Source organism: Amblyraja radiata, chromosome 2 (assembly GCF_010909765.2).
Source record: "Amblyraja radiata isolate CabotCenter1 chromosome 2, sAmbRad1.1.pri, whole genome shotgun sequence".
NCBI classification, from domain to species: domain Eukaryota; kingdom Metazoa; phylum Chordata; class Chondrichthyes; order Rajiformes; family Rajidae; genus Amblyraja; species Amblyraja radiata.
Genome location: NC_045957.1, coordinates 97,477,663 through 97,500,262, shown reverse-complemented (window position 1 = coordinate 97,500,262; position 22,600 = coordinate 97,477,663). Strand labels below are relative to the sequence as shown.

General features: G+C 43.8%; 1 protein-coding gene across 3 annotated transcripts in view; it reads left to right on the top strand.

Annotated features, from left to right (window-relative positions):
• Nucleotides 1-22,600, top strand: part of tbc1d5 (TBC1 domain family member 5) — a 422,753-nt gene that overhangs the window by 192,545 nt on the left and 207,608 nt on the right. For all 3 annotated transcript variants that reach the window (XM_033050914.1, XM_033050922.1, XM_033050908.1), the window contains one exon: nucleotides 8,078-8,147. In XM_033050914.1, coding sequence (XP_032906805.1) covers nucleotides 8,078-8,147 — 70 coding nt within the window. The remainder of the gene's footprint in view (nucleotides 1-8,077; nucleotides 8,148-22,600) is intronic.

The window sequence follows — 22,600 nt, the reverse complement described above, 5'->3', positions numbered from 1 at the left end:
CGGTGTTCCGTAATTCCCCGACACCGTGCCGAGGCCAGCCCGCTAGTACCTGAAGCAGCGGGCTGGACGCATAGCCACTCGAGAGGCATCCAGCAGGTGTTCCCGATGTCGGACGGGACGTCTCTCCACCCGCATGGGGGGAGAGAGAGCCGCCTGAGCCGCTGGAGCGGCTTACGGAGCAGGTGCCTGCGAGACGCGCTGCTTGAGGGGCGCTCTCGCTACTACAAGGCAAAAGCTCCAGAAGAACCTGTCCCCCGCTCGACTCCAGCGGAGGAGCGTTCCATTGCAGGGGGGGCAGCAACAGGCGGTAGGAACAATTACCGGTCGCTCCGCTATCCCCATCACCGCGCCGAGCCCAGTCCCGCTAGTGCCTGAACTGCGGGCTGGATGTCTAGCCATCCGAATAGGCATCCGGCCGGTGGCGTCCGATTCGTCGGACGGGGACATGTCTCCACCTAAATGGAGGAGAGACAGCCGCCTGAGCTGCATCCAACAGCAATTGGAGCAGCTCCAGCGAGATGCGCAGAAAGAGCGCTCTCGCGGAGGGAGGTCAGGCACCCCCTCCACAGTGCTTCATGCACTGCCCTCTGCTCCCTCATTACTGGAGGCTAGCATTGGTGACCAGGGCTGGGCTGGTCTGGAACAGGGGCAGGCGGACGAATTCGGGAGTATGCCAGGGGTGCAGGAACATGAAGAGCTGTTGGGTGTGATGGACCGCTTGTAGCAACCCCACGGGCTGGAGCACCGCTGGAACCAAGAATGGCGGCCAGCATCAACCATTACTGGAAAAGGTGCTCGCTGAGGTGCTGAAACAACACAGCACCAGAAAACGGTGAGGCCCTCAAAGTAAAAAGTGTCAACAGCCAAATCTGGGGGCATGTGGGTCACACATCCAGACCCAAGAACTCAAGCTACAGCGGATCCTAAGGCTCCTGACGTCAGCCATCACAGCCTTTGCTCGTCCCGTGGAGACCACGGAGATGGATACCTGCCAGCAGCATGTGCTGGCATTAATGTGTACCACACAATTTGAGATCAACAATCTCCGGAGGGAAACATAAGACCTGCCCTCAATCCCAAATTTGCTGGCTTGTGTAAAGCCCCAGCTGCGGAGACGGACGCGCTGCTATTTGGGAAAGATTTCAATAAAAAACTGAAGGAGATGCAGGAAGCATCAAAAACCTTCGGCCTAATGAGGGCAGGCCCCGGGACGAGCAAACCAAGACCTCCGATACCCAAGCGGCAGCACCCCACGGCATCCACCAGTCGACGTCCGCAATATGGGACTGGTAAACGCTTGGGGTCCGCACATTATCCCCAAAGATCTTTCAGATCAGGGCCCGCAGCGGACCCTCTGGAAAATGCGCCTCCCCCCAACATCGCCAGCACGTCAGAACAAAATCTTCAGGAAAATGAAGAAACAGAATCGCCAATAACCATGGAGGTAGGTGGGTCTGGTCCCTACCAGCATATAGAGAATAAGGGTACACAAAATTGCTGGGGAAACTCAGCGGGTGCAGCAGCATCTATGGAGCGAAGGAAATAGGCGACGTTTCGGGCCGAAACCCTTCTTCAGACTGGTGCTTTATAAGGGTGCTTTAAGGGTGCTTTATTAACAGGGGGGAGATTACACTTGTTTAAAGAAGCATGGGGTATGGTCACGAGTGACAAGTATATACTCAACAACATTACAGGATATAAAATACAATTCATGTCAGAAAAAACGCCGCCAGTTCAACAATGGCCCCAAAGGGTATTTTCCCTCCGTCAAAGAGAAACGTGAGGGACAAGCTGAACTGGTGAGACTTATCACAAAGGGGGTCATCGAAAAGACCAAACATGAACCTTTGGAATTTGTATCGAATATATTCACTAAAACCAAAAAAGATGGTGTCTGTCGCATCATCATTGACTTAACATCACTAAACAAATTTGTTAAGTATATACATTTCAAAATGGAGACATATGTTACTGCCAAACAACTGAATTCCAAAGGACACTTCATGGCAAGCATTTATCTTAAAGATGCTTACTATCTAGTACCCATATACAAGGATCATCGCAGATACCTAAAATTTATCTGGATGGTACAAAGCATTGCCCTATGGGCGAACTTCAGCCCAAGATTATTCACCAAAATATTGAACCCAGCCATGGCAATACTAAGAAAACAAAAACATATTGTCATGGCATATCTGGAGGATATTCTCATAGTAGGGAAAACGATGGAATTGGCTGTGGCAGCAGTATCAGCTACAAAACAGCTCCTCGAAACTGGGGTTCGTCCTACATCCAGATAAATCTAAGTTGAAGCCATCCACTATCATGGACTACCTGGGCTTCACAATTAACTCAGTCCATATGACTGTTACCTTGCCAAAGGCAAAAATGGTTGAATTAGCACAATCATGCAACAAATTAATGGTCAACGAGCGACCAACTATTCGACAAGTAGCAAGAGTAATTGGGGAAATGGTAGCAGCATTTCCGGCTACACAATTCGGACCTTTGCACTATCAAAATTTTTTACAGAGAGCAAAGGTACGGGCAATAAAACGACATACAGGTCACTATGATCGTGTCATGAACTTACCCACTGAAGCAATATCAGAGCTACAGTGGTGGGCAGAAAACGTTTGGCATAGTTTCAGCCCTATCTTTATCACTAACCCTACTTTAGTTATTCAAACAGATGCCAGTGCTCAAGGCTGGGGAGCGACTAACTCCATATCCAGCACAAGTGGTAGATGGACTAAACTAGAGTCATCATTACTACTTACACTGGGCATTAACTATCTAGAGATGTTGGGCGCCTTTTATGGTTTAAAAGCATATGTATCTAATATGCAGCACTTGCATGTTCGGTTACAAATTGATAAATACTACGGTGAGGCTTATATTAACCATATGGGTGGCATAAAATCATTATCATGCGACAAATTGGTCAACATGATTTGGCAATGGTATGTCGAAAGACATATTTGGCTATCAGCTACTTACCTACCAGGTAAGCTAAACACCCATGCCATGAGAAAATTAAACGCCTGGGTTGCAAGTTTGAACAGACCTTACCTGGAACTGGGATTGTCCAAACAAACCATCACCACCATGTCGGCATCCCTTCGAACATCCACCAAGAGGCAGTACTTAACCAGCATCAAAAAAGGGAGAAGTACTGCCAGGAAACATGGACAACATACGCAACAGCTACAGCCACCAACATACTGGAGTTCCTGGCCATCTACACCACGATGTAGGGATCAGCTACAGTGTCATCAACACAGCGCAGAGTGCTCTTTCTGCTTATCTCAAACCAGCGGCAGGACAACAGGCGATGGGATCCCATCCACTGGTGGTAAAACTGATGAAGGGCATTTACAATATCAAGCCCTAAGCCCAGGTATACTCATATTTGGGATATCAGTGTGGTCCTGACATATCTCAGGGAATGGCCACCAGCCAGATCCCCCGGCCTCGAGCAAGCTACACTAAAGACGCTCATGTTGATGGCACTTGTATCCGCTCAGAGGGTCCAGTCACTACACCTATTGCGACTGGACAACATGATCACAGCTCCAGACCAGATCTGTCGTTATCCAGCGACTGGTCAAACAGAGCAGACCAGGAACACCTAATCCAGTCGTGGCTTACCCACCAGAACCACGGTTATGTGCCATGACCCACCTACTATCCTACATAGACACAACCAGAATATTCGAGGGAGATGAAAAGCCTTGTGGGTCAGTCACAAGAACGTTATGGTGGGGTACGAGCCAAACCATTGCGAGATGGCTCAAGCAGGTGCTAGAAACTGCTGGGATAAACACTAACATGTACAAATTTTATTCCACCAGGGCAGCATCCATGTCGACGGCTAAAGAATGGACATGCCTATAGACCACATCCTGGCTACAGCAGGATGGTGGGAAGGGAAAAGACCGTTCAGAAATTTTATAATAAGCCGTTGGCAAAACCTGGTTTATTTGCAGTAAAGATTTACGAACTGCAAATATTTAAATTAAGCCCAGGGGAGCAACTTAATTCTTTGTTGTTATTGTTTAAAAAATACCATTGTGTTTTTCTACAAATAGACTCATTTGTTCATTACGATAACACTTCCTCCCTCAAGAACTTCGGCTGTGAGTGAAATGAAACTGTTACACGGTTTGAAATCACAGAGCTTTGAAATCTTCACGTAGTCACTCACGTGACTCCGAAGTAAAATAGTAAGATTAAACGAGAACTTACCAGTTTGAAGTTTGATCTGTATTTTATGAGGAGTTACGATGAGGGATTACGTGCCCTCCGCTCCCACCCTCATTATATGGATCAAACTAATAAATTGATGTCTCCTTATCTTTACTATGTTTACTTCAAAATAACTGTGTCTATCTGTGATTCCACACCGCTGCTTGGAAGTATGCCGCGCCTGCGCACTGAGCGGGTTCTTCACGTAATCCCTCATCGTAACTCCTCATAAAATACAGATCAAACTTCAAACTGGTAAGTTCTCGTTTAATCTTACTATTATCTTCTGCTTCATAAAGACTGTGATATGTTTAAAAGCATGTAAATATCTGTCTCAGCTGTTGCCTACAACTGATTTGAGTGGATTTTGCCTTTTCTTCCAACAGAATAATTTTAACATTCTAACAATTAACCTTAAACTTGTGAATTTTTTTTTCTGTCTACCACGAGCAATTTCTTTGGCTGATGGAAGTGTTTATTTCTAATAAGCAGAAACGGAATCAGCTTTCAATCACACACTGCTTGATCTCCAGTTGAACAAACAGAGCACGTTCCTGAAACGGATGGCATTCATTTACCTCTGATATGATGATCAATGTATTTACCCAAGTATTCAGGCTTTAATAAATAAAAACAGAAAAGCAAGTCAAGAGGAATATTGAGAGAGAGAGAGAAATAGAGTTCCAATTGATGCCATTTCCTCAGAACTATATTCTAACCTGGAAGAAAATGCCTAAAATGTGGTTGATTGGGATATTTACTGATGCTTAAACTTAATTTAACATGCAAGTGCCTCGGTACGTTCAAAATGAAGATTTATTCTCATCATTCCAATAATGTGATTTTTCTGCAATACGCCATATATCTCGACTTCATCTTCACATTAAAAAAAGAGGAAATAGTGAACCCAGTTGAATGGGTTTTCTTCTTTGGGTCCATGGATAAGCCACTATCTGTTGTTCAGTATTTCAAATTGATGCACAAACTCTAAATCAACTTTTGTGACTAACATATTGAAATCTGGAAATGACTATTCTCTAGAAAAAATATTCAGGAGCATGATTGCTGTGATATTATTTGCTGTAATATGAGCTTCTAAAAATGACAATTACTTGAATTGATTAGCAGATTTTTAAATCGAAGCAATACTTTTAACAATCTTTAAAAATGCAGTTATATCAATTTAAGATTAAGAACTTTGTGACTGATTGCTCTGATGAACTGTTTTATTCACGAGTACTCTGAGCACAAGATTAGATTTTGGTACTCTAGTTGATATCAGACAACAAGTTGAGAGCAAAATTGTTCATTAAATCACTTACTCTTGATGCTTGAACTCTTATTGCCTGTGAACTAAAGAAAGCAATCAGCTTTACAGCTGGCAAACGTATATTCATCCATGTCTATATTATTTAACTGCATGACCAATCATGCATGGTACAGTTTTTTTTGTTTTTTTTGCAATATTGATCACCCTTTTACCATGTTTAGTTTATAGATACAGCGCGGAAACAGGCCCTTCGGCCCACTGAGCTTGTGCCTACAGCGATCCCTGCACACCAACACTATCCTACACACACTAGGGACAATTTACAGTTATACCAAGTAAATTAGCCTACAGACATGTACATCTTTGGAGTGGGGAGAAACAGGAGCTCCCAGAGAAAACTCACGAGGAGAACATACAAATTCCTTACAGACAAGCACCCGTAGTCAGGATTGAACCCGGATCTCTGGCACTGTAAGGCAGCAAGTCTACCGCTGTGCCACCTTGTGATGGTGTTCAGATTCTAACTATCATATTCTTTGGTTTGCCTTCAATTTGCAATATCGCCACTCTAGAATCACATGTGGGCTTTTCCAGTCCCAGAACCGAGATTGCAGATTCTAAAGATTTGTTGAGTTTTCAGATCACTTCAAGCCATCCAGACTGTTAAAATTCATATATAATCCTTGTGCAAATTTTCTGTTTACTTCATAATATTCAACTAACCCTTCCATCCCTAAATTCAAAGAAGTTTGCTACCTCGTGAGAATATGTTGCCTATCTTTGTGCCTTTAGTTATCATCTTATAGCTAGTTATTCATAGTTCAAGTTTGAAAAACATTGTTGTGCATTATCAGCCTCTTGCTACATTCCCTCTACACTCACGACATATTTCACCCATGACTTTATACGTTTATGTGGATGGTACCAAAAATGAATTTGACATTCTGAGTTCAGTTAATATTTTGTGAAGGAGGCATCATGTAATGAAGAAGCTTCAGATACACTGTTTATCCCATGAGAGGATTGAGTTGATTTTTAATTGCCGGTGATTGAGTTTGTTAGTACTCTGGTGGAATACAAAATATAGCTCGTATGTTTTTATGTCAAATAAAATAACTTTTCTCTGTCAACTAAACTAACTTTTAACTGTCAACTTATAAATATTTTCTCGCCATGCGATTTAAAAAAAAATTCTATATCATGAATGAAATACAAAATCTATTTAAAAACAGCCACACTCTTAAGAGTTTGATGTGGCATATGAAAAGTCCTCCTTGATTATTAACCTGCCAACACCAATAGTTTTTTTAAATAAATTGAAATGTAATCATTTAAGAATTGAAGGATCATAAGCTCATTTATCTCCTGAACTTGTTCTTGTTTGATTTTTAGTTCCGCTTCATATATCTATTCTTGCACTTTATACTATGATACCCTTATGTGATGTAAATTCTGACAACATCTTTTCAATTGATGCAGTATTTTCAAGAGACAGATTTATTTTGTCCTTTGTATGTAGTATTTCCTGATTTCACTCCTAAAGGGCCTGTCCCACTGTACGAGGTAATTCAAGAGCCGAGTTTAAAAAAAATCAAACTCGTGGTAAGCACGTAGAATGTACGAAGCGGGTACGTCGGAGCTCGGTGCGTCTCTTATCAGCTCGTAACGCTAACGGCAGGTACTGGGAAACGCGGTAAGCAGGTGAAGACTCGTGAAGATTTTTCAACATGTTGAAAAATGTCCACGAGAGCCCCGAGTACCTACGACCGGCTATTACCGTAATTCTCCGAGTTCGAATCAGGGGAAACTCGGGAGAACTCTTGAATTAGCTCGTACAGTGGGACAGCCCTATAAGTAATGTGCAAATCAATCTTATAACCATATTCTGTTTTCCTCCACCAATTTTCAAACAAGGCTGGACGGAGAGAAACTTTCAAATGTGTTTAATATAATGAAGACTTTTATTCCATCATGTCTCAATCGTCAGCATTTATGCTGGTGATAAGCTGAATTGGACAAGGCAGCAAGACTGCTACATGGATCTTGCTGATTTCAGGCAACAAGGGAGAGAAACAAAACCACTCCAGGCCTTCCCCTTCAATTTTTGCTTAGTGTCTTTGAGGAAAATACATGAGCAAATATTGGCAGTGATCTGTATCAAACTTGTCCGTGATGTCTCAAATTTAAATATTTTGTTTGTGTTTATTGGCTAATTTGTATATGAAGACTAATCCCTTTGTTAAATTTTTGTGGGCCTAATATTTGCTGTGCTAACTGTTTAGAATAATTTTTATTATTGAGACATTTAGTCTGATGAAGGATTCTGACACGCAATGTGGTCTGCCCATTTCCCTCCACATATACTGCCTGGCCTGCAGAGCTCCTCCAGCCCTTTGTTTTGCATAATAATATAAACTTAAAATATTATGCTATAATGGATTTTTAGGAGCTTGTTGATATTTGAGTGATTAATGCAATAATTATGACATTATTATTTGTTCAGACTAGCCATTTTATTAATGATGAAACTTATTCACTTTTTGTTTTTGTGTTCTGTAGGTGAGAATAATGAAAACGAGGAAACAAAAATCCTTTCAGAATTTGACAATGGGAAATACAGCTCCTATAGGTATTTTTCTTGCCTACATAAAGTGATTCTTTGCAAAGTTCCTTGTATCATTTTTCATCTGAAAGAAAATAGTTTTTATTCTTTGGTAACTTGAATTAATGTGTCCTTTTGTGTAAATTGAATGCTTTGAATTATGAAAGTTAAAATATAGATATCTTTATCTATCATGCTAGCTGCGATAGCAAATGTGGCAATGGAGAGTTCTCATAATGTTTTTTTTCTAAAATTCCTCAGTTAGATATTAGGCCCATCAGATTGAAACAAAGAAACAACTTGCATTTATATATCTCTTTTCACAACCTGTAATATTTAGTTATACAGGTGCACAACCTTTTATCCGGAGTTCCGGAAACCGAAAAGCTCCAAAAACCGGACATTTTTCCAGGATGTCATCTGCACACCAAAGCTCGCGTTTGGCGCCAAACTTGACCCGAAACGACCCACGGTCAACCCAGGTCTGTACTACTGTAGTGGCTGCCTCCTCCCCGGAGACCGGGGAGACACTTAAACATCTGTAAATCATTGCTTAAATGTTAGTCAGTTAGTTTGGAGGGCTTTTATGTGAAGGGGGAAACTTTAATTCTTAGTCCCCTACCTGGTCGGAGAGGCGGGGAGCGGGCAATGCCTTACCGGGTCGCCGTGCAGTGAGCTCCGGAGCGCTGTGGCCGCCGACTCCCAACATCGCAGAGCTGGGGCTGCGGGCGTCCGGCCGCGGGTGGCGCCGGTTGTAGCTCCGACCCCGGCAACTCTACCCCTGGCTGCGCTGCGCTCCAAATCCAGCGCGGCCCGCGGCCGGACGCCCGCAGCCCCAGCTCCGCGATGTTGTGTGTCGGCGGCCACAGCGCTCCGGAGCTTACCGCACGGCGACCCGGTAAGGCATTGCCCGCTTCCCGCTGGTATCCCAGCACTGCGACGCCGCCGACTCCCAACATCGCGGAGCTGGGGCTGCGGGCGTCCGGCCGCGGGCGGCGCTGGATTTGGAGCGCCGCGCAGCCAGGGGTAGAGTTCGCCGGCGTCGGAGATCCAACCGGCGCCACCCGCGGCCGGACGCCCGCAGCCCCCAGCTCCGCGATGTTGGGAGTCGGCGGCCACAGCGCTCCGGAGCTCACTGCACGGCGACCCGGTAAGGCATTGCCCGCTCCCCGCCTCTCCGACCAGGTAGGGGACTAAGAATTAAAGTTTCCCCCTTCACCCCCCCCCCACCACATAAAATCCCTCCAAACTAACTGACTAACATTTAAGCAATGATTTACAATGATTCCCCGGGGAGGAGGCAGCCGCTCCAGACTTTTCAAGCCGCCCGCGCTACCTACCTAATCTACGCTAAAAATCTTCCATTCGGAAATCCGAAAAATTCCGAAATCCGAGAAGTGTCTGGTCCCAAGGCTTTCGAATAAAAGGTTGTGCACCTGTAGTTCTAAATTAGAATGTAGGCATTGTATAACGCATGGAAATTGATTGGACAACATGTGCACAGTGAGGTTCAACATATAGATTTGAAAATAAATGGCGAGAATAATTGTAGGCTTGTTGATTGAGGATTAAATCACTTCAAAATAATTACCTTCATTTGTTTGCTTCCATTAAAGAGATCAATAAGGGCCACTGTTTAACATCTTAGCAGTATAAGACTTCTCTGACAACGAAGTACTCCCATAGTTTTATGCTGAAAGATCAGCCGTGATTTTACACTTGATAGGCTGGAGTGCGGCACTGACATGAAAGTAAATCTTTAAATTCAGACAGCAAATTAACTATTATTTTAATCAAGATTCAAGATTCAAGAAAGTTTATTGTCATGTGTCCCTGATAGGACAATGAAATTCTTGCTTTGCTTCAGCACAACTGAACATAGTAGGCATGACTACAGAACAGATCAGTGTGTCCATATACCATTATATAAATATATACACACATGAATAAATAAACTGATGAAGTGCAAATAACAGATAATGGGCTATTAATGTCCAGAATTTTGTCCGAGCCATGTTTAATAGCCTGATGGCTGTGGGGAAGTAGCTATTCTAGAACCTGGTCGTTGCAGTCTTCAGACTCCTGTACCTTCTACCTGAAGGTAGCAGGGAGATGAGTGTGTGGCCAGGATGGTGTTGGTCCTTGATGATGCTGCCAGCCTTTTTGAGGCAGCGACTGCGATAGATCCCCTCGGTGGAAGAGAGGTCAGAGCCGATGATGGACTGGGCAATGTTTACTACTTTTTGTAGTCTTTTCCTCTCCAGGGCGCTCAAGTTGCCGTACCAAGCCACGATGCAACCGGTCAGCATGCTCTCTACTGTGCTCCTGTAGAAGTTAGAGAGAGTCCTCCTTGACAAACCGACTCTCCGTAATCTTCTCAGGAAGTAGAGGCGCTGATGTGCTTTCTTAATAATTGCATCAGTGTTCTCGGACCAGGAAAGATCTTCAGAGATGTGCACTCCCAGGAATTTGAAGCTCTTGACCCATTCAACCATCGACCCGTTGATATAAACGGGACTGTGGGTCCCCATCCTACTCCTTCATCACCACAGGCGTTAGTGCCACTGGTTGATAGTCATTGAGGCACATCACCCTACTCTTCTTGGGCACTGGTATAATTGATGCCTTTTAAAGCAGGTGGGAACCTCAGACCTCAGAAGTGAGAGGTTGAAAGTGTCCGTAAAAACTCCAGCCAGTTGGTCAGCACAGGTTTTTAGAACACGACCGGGTATACCATCAGGTCCAGGCGCTTTTCAAGGGTTCACCCATCTGAAGGATTTCCTGACGTCAGCCTCTGACTGAGACTGAAATACCATCACAGCGAATGGGGGCTCGGGAAGGCACATCAGTGTTCTCCCTATCAAAGTGTGCGTAAAACGCATTGAGCTCGTCAGGGAATGATGTTTCGCCAACATTCGAGCTGCCTCCTGATTTCGCCTTGTAGGAGGTGATTGCATTCAGGCCCCGCCACAGCTGCCGAACATCTGTCTCATCAGTTTGGAGCAGAAGTCCCTTTTGGCCTTTTTTATGGCCTTACGAAGGTCGTATCTGGACTTCTTGTAGACCACTGTATTATCAGACATGAATGCCCGGTGTCTGGTCTTCAGAAGAGTGCGGATCTCAAAGTTCATCCAAGGTTTCTGATTGGGAAACACTCGGAAGGTTTTTGTAGGGATGCAGTCCTCCGCACATTTCTTTATGAAGTCTGTAACGACTGTGGCGTATTCGTTCAAGTCCGTTGCCGAGTCCTTGAACATTGCCCAGTCTACAGACTCCAAACAGTCCTGGAGTTGTTCCTCTGCCCCCACCCCCCCGACCAGCTCTGTACTGTCCTCACCTCTGGGGGTGCGCTTTCAATTGCTGCCTGTAGGCAGGAAGTAGCAGCACCGCGGTATGGTCGGATTTACCGAAGTGAGGGCGAGGGATAGGCATTCTTCATGGTGGTGTAGCAGTGGTCGAGGGTGTTTTGTCCTCTGGTGCAGCAGGAGATATGTTGGTGGAAGCTAGGGAGTGATTTCTTGATGTTTGCCTTATTGAAGTCCCCAGCAATGGTGGTAAATGCCTCGGGGTAAGACGTTTGGTGTTTGTTGACCACGGCGTGCAGCTCCTCCAGTGCCAGACGGACGTCTGCATGGGGTGGGATGTAGACCACGGTCAGGATGATGGAGGTGAATTGGGAGATAGAAGGGATGGCACTTCACCGCCAGATGTTCGAGGTGTGGAGAGCAGGGGTTGGACAGGTCTGCCACGTCGGAACACCACGCAGATTTGACCATGAGGCAGACACCCTCTCCTCTCCCTTTCCCAGATGCCAGTGTACGGTCCATACGGTGGATGGAGAACCCTTCAGGCTGCACCGCTGAGTCTGGGGAGCTGGGGGTGAGCCATGTCTCTGTGAAACAGAACACAGAGCATTCCCTCAGCTCCCTTTGATAAAGCAGCCTTGCCCTTAAGTCCTCCACTTTATTTTCAAGGGACTGTACATTGGCCAATAGGATAGTAGGGAGAGGGGGCCGAAGTCCCCTGCGCTTCAGTCTGACCTGAAGACCTGCCCGTCGGCCACGTTTCCGGACACAACGGAGGCCTCCCCTTTGTTTCCAGGTACTGTGCTTATTGTACCTGCTGTTTCTGCGAACCTGCGCTGGAACGGGGATTCCTTCACAGACGGCAGCTCCAGCTCCGTAACGAACGGGGGTTCCCTCAAAGTCGGCAGCTCCAGCTCCGATGTTCCTGGAAGATCCAGCTCGTCAGCTCTGGAGGTCATCCCGGAGTTTCCAGGTACCGTACCTGCGTTCCTCCGTCTGGTCGGGAGTTTTACAGCCAGCGTGGGAAGGTTTAAAGTCTGGGGCTCCCGCAGGTGCGGGAGATCGCAAAATCGCAAGAGCCTTGAGGTGCTTAAGCAGCTTGTCCAAGACGGCACTGATTTCTGCCGTTTCCCTGATCCAGGTGAGTTGATGGAAGTTGTATTTAAAACTTTTATGTTCTGGTGCTCCGCAAAAGTCGCCACAGGCAGGCGCCATCTTGATAGTCTTGACATCTTGACAATCTTAGAAATATATACATTTTCTGTGTGAAGCATCATTCTTGGGTTAACTATAATCAAATTTTATGGGAGTGATTTTCTTGGTGTGGCATAATGTTCAGTTCCTTTTTAATTAACTATTGAATCAGGCATCTGGATGTACCAATTTACCTGGAAGAGGCAATCCAGTTAGGTTCAATCAGGGGCCATAATGCAATGTGTAACAAGTATCAGAGATGCGAAGAATGTTGGTGTTCAACTGCATGTTTATGTTAAAGGAATAAAGAATATTAATTTTGCACATCAGAATATTCATCTTAATCCATTTCAGATGGTTACTGGTTTACAAATATTCTAATTTAAATATATCCTGCCACCACCAACAAATACTTTTTCTATTTATATCAACACCTTCGTGGAGGCTATTAAGTAAAGTAATATCTAATTAAATTAAATATGCTGTAAATTTAAAGCACTTTTATTGAAAGTTGGTTTCTTCAAGATGTAGTTTGTTTTAAATAGGATTGTGTGTATATCATGTATGTTATGATGCTAACTAAATTACATGGTGATCAATCTTATCGTGGTATGTTTTGACAGGGTGGAGCAGTGAAGGAGGGATGAAAAACTAGCTTTAAAGTAACATGATTAATTTGCAGTATTGTTTCATTTTAGCGAGTTATATCTTGTATTATAAACCATTGTGCATGCCCCAAGGGACATAAAGCTTTGCAGATACTATATGTTAAAATTCACACAAATTGTCATAATTTCTCTTTATACAAGATTAGTTACTGGCAAAAAAGCTTGTTAAAATGTTCAGGTTTTTCCTAAATAACTGGATTTGGACATCAGAATTAAGTGTAGTTTGTTATCTAGAAGCGATACAAGAAGGAACCAAGCAGGATTTGCCGGTGATGTTGCATAATAACAATAATATGCAGAAAAGAAATGTCAACCATAGGCTAAGGTTTATGGCAACAATGACAAATTGTTTTAGACAATAGACAATAGGTGCAGGAATAGGCCATTTGGCCCTTCGAGCCAGCACCGCCATTCAATGTCATCATGGCTGATCATCCACTATCAGTGCCCCATTCCTGCATTCTCCCCATATCCCTTGACTCCGCTATCTTTAAGAGCTCTATCTAACTCTCTCTTGAAAGCATCCAGAGAATTGGCCTCCACTGCCTTCTGAGGCAGAGAATTCCCCAGATTCACAACTCTCTGGGTAAAAAAGTTTTTTATCATCTACATTCTCAATGGCCTACTCCTTATTCTTAAACTGTGGCCCCTTGTTCTGGAATCCCCTAACATCGGAAACATGTTTCCTGCCTCTAGCGTGTCCAATCCCTTAGTAATCTTATATGTTTCAATGAGATTCCCTCTCATCCTAAATTCCAGAGTGCACAAGCCCAGCTGCTCCATTCTCTCAGCATATGACAGTCCCGCCATCCCGGAAATTAACCTTGTAAACCTATGCTGCACTCCCTCAATAGCAAGAATGTCCTTCTCAAATTAGCGGACCAAAACTGCACACAATACTCCAGGTGTGGTCTCACTAGGGCTCTGTACAACTGCAGAAGGACCTCTTTGCTCCTATATTCGATACCTCTTGTTATAAAGGCCAACATGCCATTCACTTTCTTCACTGCCTGCTGTACCTGCATGCTTACTTTCATCGAGTGATGAACAAGGACCCCCAGATCTCGTTGTACTTCTTCTTTTCCCAACATGACACTATTTAGATAATAATCTGCCTTCCTGTTTTTGCTACCAAAGTGGATAACCTCACATTTATCTGCATTAAACTTCATCTGCCAAGCATCTACCCACTCACACAACCTACCCAAGTCACCCTGCATCCTCATAGCATCCTCCTCACAGTTCACACTGCCACCCAGCTTTGTGTCATTTGCAAATTTGCTAATGTTACTTTTAATCCCTTCATCAAAATCATTAATGTATATTGTAAATAGCTGCTGTCCCAGCACCTAGCCTTGCGGTACCCCACTAGTCACTGCCTGCCATTCTGAAAGTGACCCGTTAATCCCTACTCTTTGTTTCCTGTCTGCCAACCAATTTTCTATCCATGTCAGTACCTTACCCACATTACCATGTGCTCTAATTTTGCCCACTAATCTCCTATGTGGGACCTTATGAAAGGCTTTCTGAAAGTCCAGGTACACAACATCTACTGGCACTCCCTTGTCCATTTTCCTAGTTACATCCTCAAAAAATTCCATGCCGACTTGGAACAATCCTGCTACTGCTATTGAAATGTGCCGCTCTTTCATCTTTTATAATTGACTCCAGTATCTTCCCCACCACCGATGTCAGGCTAACTGGTCTATAATTCCCTATTTTCTCTCTCCCGCCTTTCTTAAAAAGTGGAACAACATTAGCTACCCTCCAATCCACAGGAACTGATCCTGAATCTATAGAACATTGAAAAATGATGATCACCAATGTGTCCACGATTTCCAGAGCCACTTCCTCAAGTACAATGGGATGCAGACCATCAGGCCCTGGGGATTTATCAGCCTTCAGTTCCATCAGTCTACCCAACACCGTTTTAAGTGAATATTTTCATTGCAAGTTTCTAGTAATCTTAGAGAAAGTGTACACACTACATTTTCAGTATATCCATTCGTGACCTTGGAGTCCACACGTATTTTCAGTGTAAGAAATCTACAAAATACATACAGTTATGGGCCTGTCCCACTTGCCGATTTTCTTTAGGCAACTGCCAGCGACTGTCATAGTTGTAGCAGGATGCCGAAAAACCGGCGACAACCTACATCATCCTGGCGACAACCCATGACAGCACCTACGTCAGGAGAAGTCAAGCTACGCTCATTGGCATCAAACCCACTGTCGCCGAAAAATTTTCAACATGCTACGACTTTTTGCGCGTCTGAGGAGACTACTCCCGGCGACCAACGGCGAAAATGTGGCGACAAAGTAGTCGCCTGTAGTTGCCTAAAATATCACCTAAGTGGGAAAGGCCCATTAGATAATTCATGCTTGACCAGGAAGTCGGTATTTGTTACATTTTATAAGATGAAAAACCATTTGGCGAGTAGTTATGTTCCATGTCCCATTGTTAATTTGTAAACTGAATTTGTGAATCTTTGTTCAGTAATTTATTCTGCATTTGTGACCTTTTCAGCGCTTGTGAACACATGATTCACATGTCTTTGCAGCCACCTGTTTGTTTAACTGGTCTCCATTAGATAAATATACATAATTGCAATCAGCTATTTGCAGAGAAAGAAATGCTTGTGTTCTTCTACAATGCCAACCAGAGTTATTGATTTAAAAAAAATTCTGATGTGATTAATAAAACATTATAATTTAAAGACATTTCATCTTAAATTAATGTATTGTCTTTTTTACTTTTTCTTTTATGTAAAGCACCTTGAATTGCTGTTTGCACGAATGGTGCTATATAAATAAATTTACCTTACCTTACCTTACCTTAAACTCTGCTAATAATCTTTCAAAAAAAGTGCTTAATTGACTCCATCTACACTTCATGTTGCCATGGCAAGGCGACAAGCGTAATAAAGGACGAGTCTCACACTGGTCATTCCCTCTTCTCCCCTCTCCCATCAGGCAAGAGGTACAGAAGTGTGAAAATGCACACGTTCGGTTTCAGAAACCATTTCTTCCCAGCTGTTATCAAGCAACTGAACCATCCTATCACCAACTGGAGAGCAGTCCTGACCTACCATCTAACTCATTGGAGGCCCTCGGACTATCTTTACTGATCTATATCTTGAACTAAATGTTTTTCCCGTTAGGCTGTACTGTACACTGTGGATGGCTTGATGTATACGTATAAATTTAGAGATACAGCATGGAAATAGGCCCTTTGACCAAAGATCACCGATACACTGGTTCTATCCTACACGCTAGGGACAATTTACAGAAGCCAATTAATCTACAAGCATGCAGACAACACTCATAATCAGGATCGAACCTGGGACTCTGACGCAGTAAGGCAGCGACTGTGCCACTGTGTCATCACCTGTGCCTCTGTGCTGCCCCTAATCTTTTCGCTGACTGAATAGCACGCAACAAAAAAGGTTTTTACTGTTTTGCTGTTCTTGGTACATGTGACAATACTAAAGTCAACTAAACTAAACAAAGTTCTCTCGTAATTTGTCTGTCGCCAGAGACGACATAAGGATCTTCATCAAGGCTCCTGAATCTCCTGTATTGCCTCTCTCTATAACCTGGAATCGATCACATCAGGCCCTGAATATATTTACACCTTAATGTTTTTCAAGTGACCGAACAAAATCTCTTGCTAGATTCAAGCTTGCTGATGATATGAAAACAGATGGTAGGGTACACTCGGGTGAGGATATTTGGACTCTGCCACAAGATTTACATAGATTGATGGTGTGTACAGAAACTTGGTAAATGAAGTTTAATGACGAAAAGGGTGAGCTCATGCACTTCATTAGGAGGAATCAAAAAGCAGATTGTTATCGAAATAGAGATATTCTGTAAGTGGTTGGAGAATTGATCAGGGTGTTCTTGTGCATGAAACACAAAAAGTCCGCAAGCGAGTACGTATTTAAGAAGACATATTGACCTATTGGCCTTAACTGGTGGTGCTTGGAGTTTTAAAACATAGTATAGTATTGTTATAATTGTAAAATATATTGGTGTGTCTGCACCTGAAGTATTGTGTATTTTGTCCCTTTAGTTAATGCTAGCATGAGAGGCAGTTCAGAGAAGATTCGCCATGCTAAATCCCAGGATGCGAGGAATAGTCACGAAAGTTAGTCAATGGTGGTCCATAGTACTTTATTGTCACGTATCTAGATACAGAGACATAAGTTTGTATACAATCCTATAATCATACATTCTTTGGAATTGAGAAGAAAGAGGGGTGAGCTTAATGTGTGATAGGATTGATGCCAAGGTATTTCCAATATGGGAGAACCTTGAACAAATGTTCACTGGTACTTTATTGTCACTTTGTGGTGAAGGTCTATAATTCGCTATTCCAAAGGATTGTGAAAACCATGTGGAAATGTTACTGAAGGAGTTGTGGGGCAGATCACTCCTGAGGGGCAGGTAACCTTCTCCTGCCATTTTCTTGCATTGTCAGAGGCTGCAACCATGATCACAAATTTCTATGGGGGGGAACTAAGAATTTAATAAAGTCAGCCAATATTGCTTAGAAATTGGAAACAATTTTGTGCAATCAGTGTGAGAAGATACTTGTGGTGTTAATTTGCATTATCTGGTTTAAAATTTTTAATTGTGATCTTCAGTGTGGAACGTCTGGGATTGCTCTTTTTATTAACATTGGGATAGCAATGCAGAATTTATGGGTTTTCAGTGCCTTGTAGCTCATCAGTTGCGAGCCATTATTTCAGTGTAGTCATTGAATGTGAGTTTGCTTGATTTTGCCTTCAATGATGTAGTTGCGTTTTTGTGCTGTCAAGGTCTATGATCACAATAACCACTTATGGCTTAGGCGGTGTCACTTTTTAGCCTACACCTTTTGTCTTCCCACTAATGAGAAATTCAGACTTTTTCTTGTTAAATTCAAACTGAATTCTGCAATTTCTTATTGAATTTGCTGAAGAATTTGCCGAGGAATTTGCCTTAGTTTATTCAATTCAAAATCGGCGATCTGCTATGTCTCTTGACTTGGTTTAAAATAATCTTAAATTTAAGAGAATAGGCAGAAATGTACTTCGCATTTTTTAATCAATTTGTAATCTGTAAAACATTACTTGTCGAAAATGTGGAAATAATCACCAAAATATAATGTGCAGAATTCTATTGTGGATTATAAAGTAAGACATTTAAAATATTTTGTGGTTGTATCTTGCCAAAATAACTGCACAATGTTGTGTCCAAGAGTCAACCATGGTGACTCTGGAATGTTATAAGGACATACTGTTTCTCTACAGTCACTGTGACTGACTGAGCACAGTCTGACATGTGTATGATCATTTTAAATTTGATAAGCTGCTTCTAAAGTACACAAAATGCTATGTAACAGAATAATCAGATGATAGCATTATTTCGATTTGGCAGAAATCCAACAGGTTTTGAGATTTATAAAGCTTGATCCAAAGATGGTGATGATACATTGTTTCCCCATAAATTAACATAGATTTAAATAAAAAAATAATTCGCAAGTTTCTGCAACCAGGGAGAGCTAGCTGCCTGGATACAAAATTGGCTTCATATAGAAGGAAGCAGAGGGCGGTGGTGGAAGGTTGTTATTCAGACTGGAGACCTGTGAATAGCGGTGTGACTGGGGGATCGGTCCTGAACCCATTGTTTTTTATGATTTATATAATCGATTTGAATGAGAATTTACAATGCATGATTAGTACGTTTGCAGATAACACCAAAGTAGGTGGTATCGTAGACAGTGAACAGCTGGACCTTGATCAACTGGGCAAGTGGGTTGAAGAATGTCTAATGGAGTTTAATTTCGAACAGTGTGAGATGTTGCATATTGGGAAGTCCAACCAGGGCAGGACCTTCACAGTGAATGGTTGGCCCAAGGGAGTATTGTAGAGCAGAATTATCTAGGAGCACAGATACACCAGGGAGGGGGAGGTTTATGGAGGGGGAGGTTTATGGGAATGGGCGGATGGGCAGTATTAAATGACGGAACTTTTAACTGGAGGAACAACACATCATATTCTACTTGGGTAGCTCACAACTCAATTGTATGAATGTTGAATTATCCTACTTCAAGTAATACCCCCCACACCCCCTCTTTCTTTCCTCTGCCTCCCACCTGCTTCCTCCCCACCATCCTACTCCTTTCCACTCCTTGCCAGGCTTTGTCCTACCCCCACCTTTCTTGTCCAGCTTTCTCCCCACCCACTCTTATCAATCTGAAGAAGGATCCCGACTTGAAACATCACTCGTCCATCCACAGAGGCTGCCTGACCTGTTGAGTTCCTTCAGCACTATGTATTTTGATGGGGATACAGAATAAATGGCAAAAACATGACAGATGAAACATAATATGGAAAAATATCAACTATTTTAATGCTCAAAAGCAAAAATGAACTTTTAAAATAATGTATGAAATATTTGATGTTCAAAGGGACTTTGGTGTCCTTGTACACTGAAAGTCAATGTGCAACAAATGATTTAGAAAGGCAAACGATATATTAGTTCTTATTACACCAGGCATTATCTTAAGGACCTGTCCCACTTGGGCGACCTAATCTGCGAATTTAGAAGAGTTTGCCCTGGACTCAAAATCACAGCATGCTCGCGGCCTCAGCTAGGTCGCGGAAATTTTTTCAGTATATTGAAAATGTTTCCGCGAGTAAAATTTGGTCGGCATGGGTCTTTTTAACTGGTAGTGCAGTGGTGGGGTCGCTATTTACTTACAGGCAGTCAAGCGCAGCCGTAGGCAATCTCCTTCGCTGACCGGGCATTTTGATTGGCTCATTGGAGTTTCAGGACCAGGGAAAGCAGACCGGTAGGTAAAATGCCCGCTAAACATTATTATACTTCTTAAAAGTGTCTCCACCCCCCCTCTTCCCCCCCTCCCCTCAGGAGGTTAAAGACTCAGTATTGGGAATAGGCATTTTAGAACTGTGTGGGAGATCTTTTTTTTAATGTACCACATGGTGAATTTTAGAATCCTCTACCCTACCATTGCAAGGGAAATGTGGCTATATTATTCCAGAGACAACAGAATTGCAAAATATCCAGATGAGTACGTCTGATAATGCAATGTCAAAATATCCCTTTCTCCTTGCAATTGCCCCATTTATTAATATAAGATAGTGTAATTAGTCGAGTCAAACACACATCAAGATACAACACACGTTTATTAAAGTTCATAGAAACATAGAAAATAGGTGCAGGAGTAGGCCATTCGGTCCTTCGAGCCTGCACCGCCATTCAATATGATCATGGCTGATTATCCAACTCAGTATCCTGTGCCTGCCTTCTCTCCATACCCCCTGATCCCTTTAGCCACAAGGGCCACATCTAACTCCCTCTTAAATATAGCACTTACAGCATCGGTCTGCAGGACATTACAGTTCCTAGCAGCTACTCATACTGAATGGCGTAGGCAAGCTCTTGGTAATATGAATCGCATATTAGGCGGAGCAACTATGAACAAGCACTACAATTGGTTAGTAGGAAATAACCAATCTACATCTTTCCTTGTAGAAACAAAATAAAGCATAGATACGTGGGAACATGGTGGCTAAGCAATATAGGAACCGGAATGCAAATACCGCATATGGTGAAGTTTAGCTAGTTACACAAAATCATCGTATCTAATGGGTGGCCTACTAGCACGTCCGGCACGTGTGCGGTACAAATCCGCTTCTCCTTCTTTCACCGGGTAAGTTACCGGGCAGGTGACCGGGGACCCACCGGGGAGGGGAGGTGATGAGATAGGCGAGCTAGGCGCCGAACGCTGCTGGGAGGCCGCAGGAGAAACGGTCTCTGATAGTGGAGCAGCAGGACCGGTAGTGGGAGGGTGTACAAAACGCGAAACATCAGGACGCGGTTCCTTCACTGGAAGGAGATGTTGATGGTTGCGTCTATAAATGGCTCCGTCCGCTTCAACCTGGTAGGAGCGCGGTTCTTTGGCAGGGCTGTGGATGTGACCCAGACGGCCATAGCCCTTGTTGGTCTGGAGTGGCTTAAGTGGTTTACTGGATTTAAGTGGCTTGCTGGATTTGTCGATAAAACGTTTTTGTGTATCGCGTTTGAATTGTAGTTGTTGATGGACCACAGACGGAGAACGAACTTGTGGCTGCAAAAGCTGCTGGGACACAGGCAGGGGAGCACGGGTTTGGCGAGACATCACTCGTTGGGCTGGGGAACCCAGTATGCGATCCCTTGCAATGTTCCTTAAATTGAGCAGTTCTAGGTAGACGTCCGATTTTGCAAGATATGAACGCTCCATTAGTTGTTTTGCGCTTCGGACGGCTCGTTCGGCGAGTCCGTTGGACGGCGGAAACTCAGGGCTGCTGGTGATATGTCGAAAGTCCCATCATTTTGCAAAGTTTTTGAAAAGCTGGCTGGTGAACTGACTGCCATTGTCAGACAGAAGGCGTGCAGGGGAGCCGTGCACGAAGAAATAGCGCTGCAACTTGTGGATAACTGCTTCAGATGTGATGGTTTGGAGTAGATCGATGTCAAACCAGCCCGAATAAGAGTCGACAAGAACCAGGTAGTGTTTCCCATGCCATTCGAATATGCCTGTGGCTGCCGTGGACCACGGTAGAGGAGGAACCGGGTGCGGCAGTAAGGGTTGCTTCTGCTGATGTGGCGTCAGGCTTTTGCAGACGGCGCAGACTTCAGTTTTGTCACGTATATACTTGGCCATACCAGGCCAGTAAAACATGCTTTGTGCCCGTTGTAAGGTTGCCTCCACGTCAGGGTGGCCCCTGTGCACAGCGTTGAAGTACTTGTCCCGGAGGACAGCTGGGACAACTGCTTTGTGGCCCTTGACTATAATCCCATCCTGTTACACCAGTTCGTCGTGAACCAGGAAGTATGGGCGAATTGCGAGCGGGGTGTTATGTTGTTTATCCGGCCAGCCAAGCCGGATGACTGTGGACAGCAATTGTAAAGTCTTGTCAGCAGCCGTGTGCTCTGCCAGGCTGCTTAAGCAATCAGTAGGAACATACGATACCTTCACTACTGAGAACTGGTCCTGTTCAGAGAGTTGTTGTTCGCTGGTTTTGCGTGTCAGCTATGTGCATGTCCTTGCCTTTTTTCTAGACAGTGTTGAAATAAAACCGCTGCAGCTGCATCATCATCCGTTTTAGGCGGGCCGGAGCAGCGTGAATGAGTTTATTCAAAATAGTGACCAGCGGATGGTAGTCTGTTTCTATAGTCACAGACTTTCCAAAAATAAAGTCCTTGAATTTTGTGCAGGCGAAAACCACTGCGAGCAATTATTTTTCAATCTGGGTGTAAC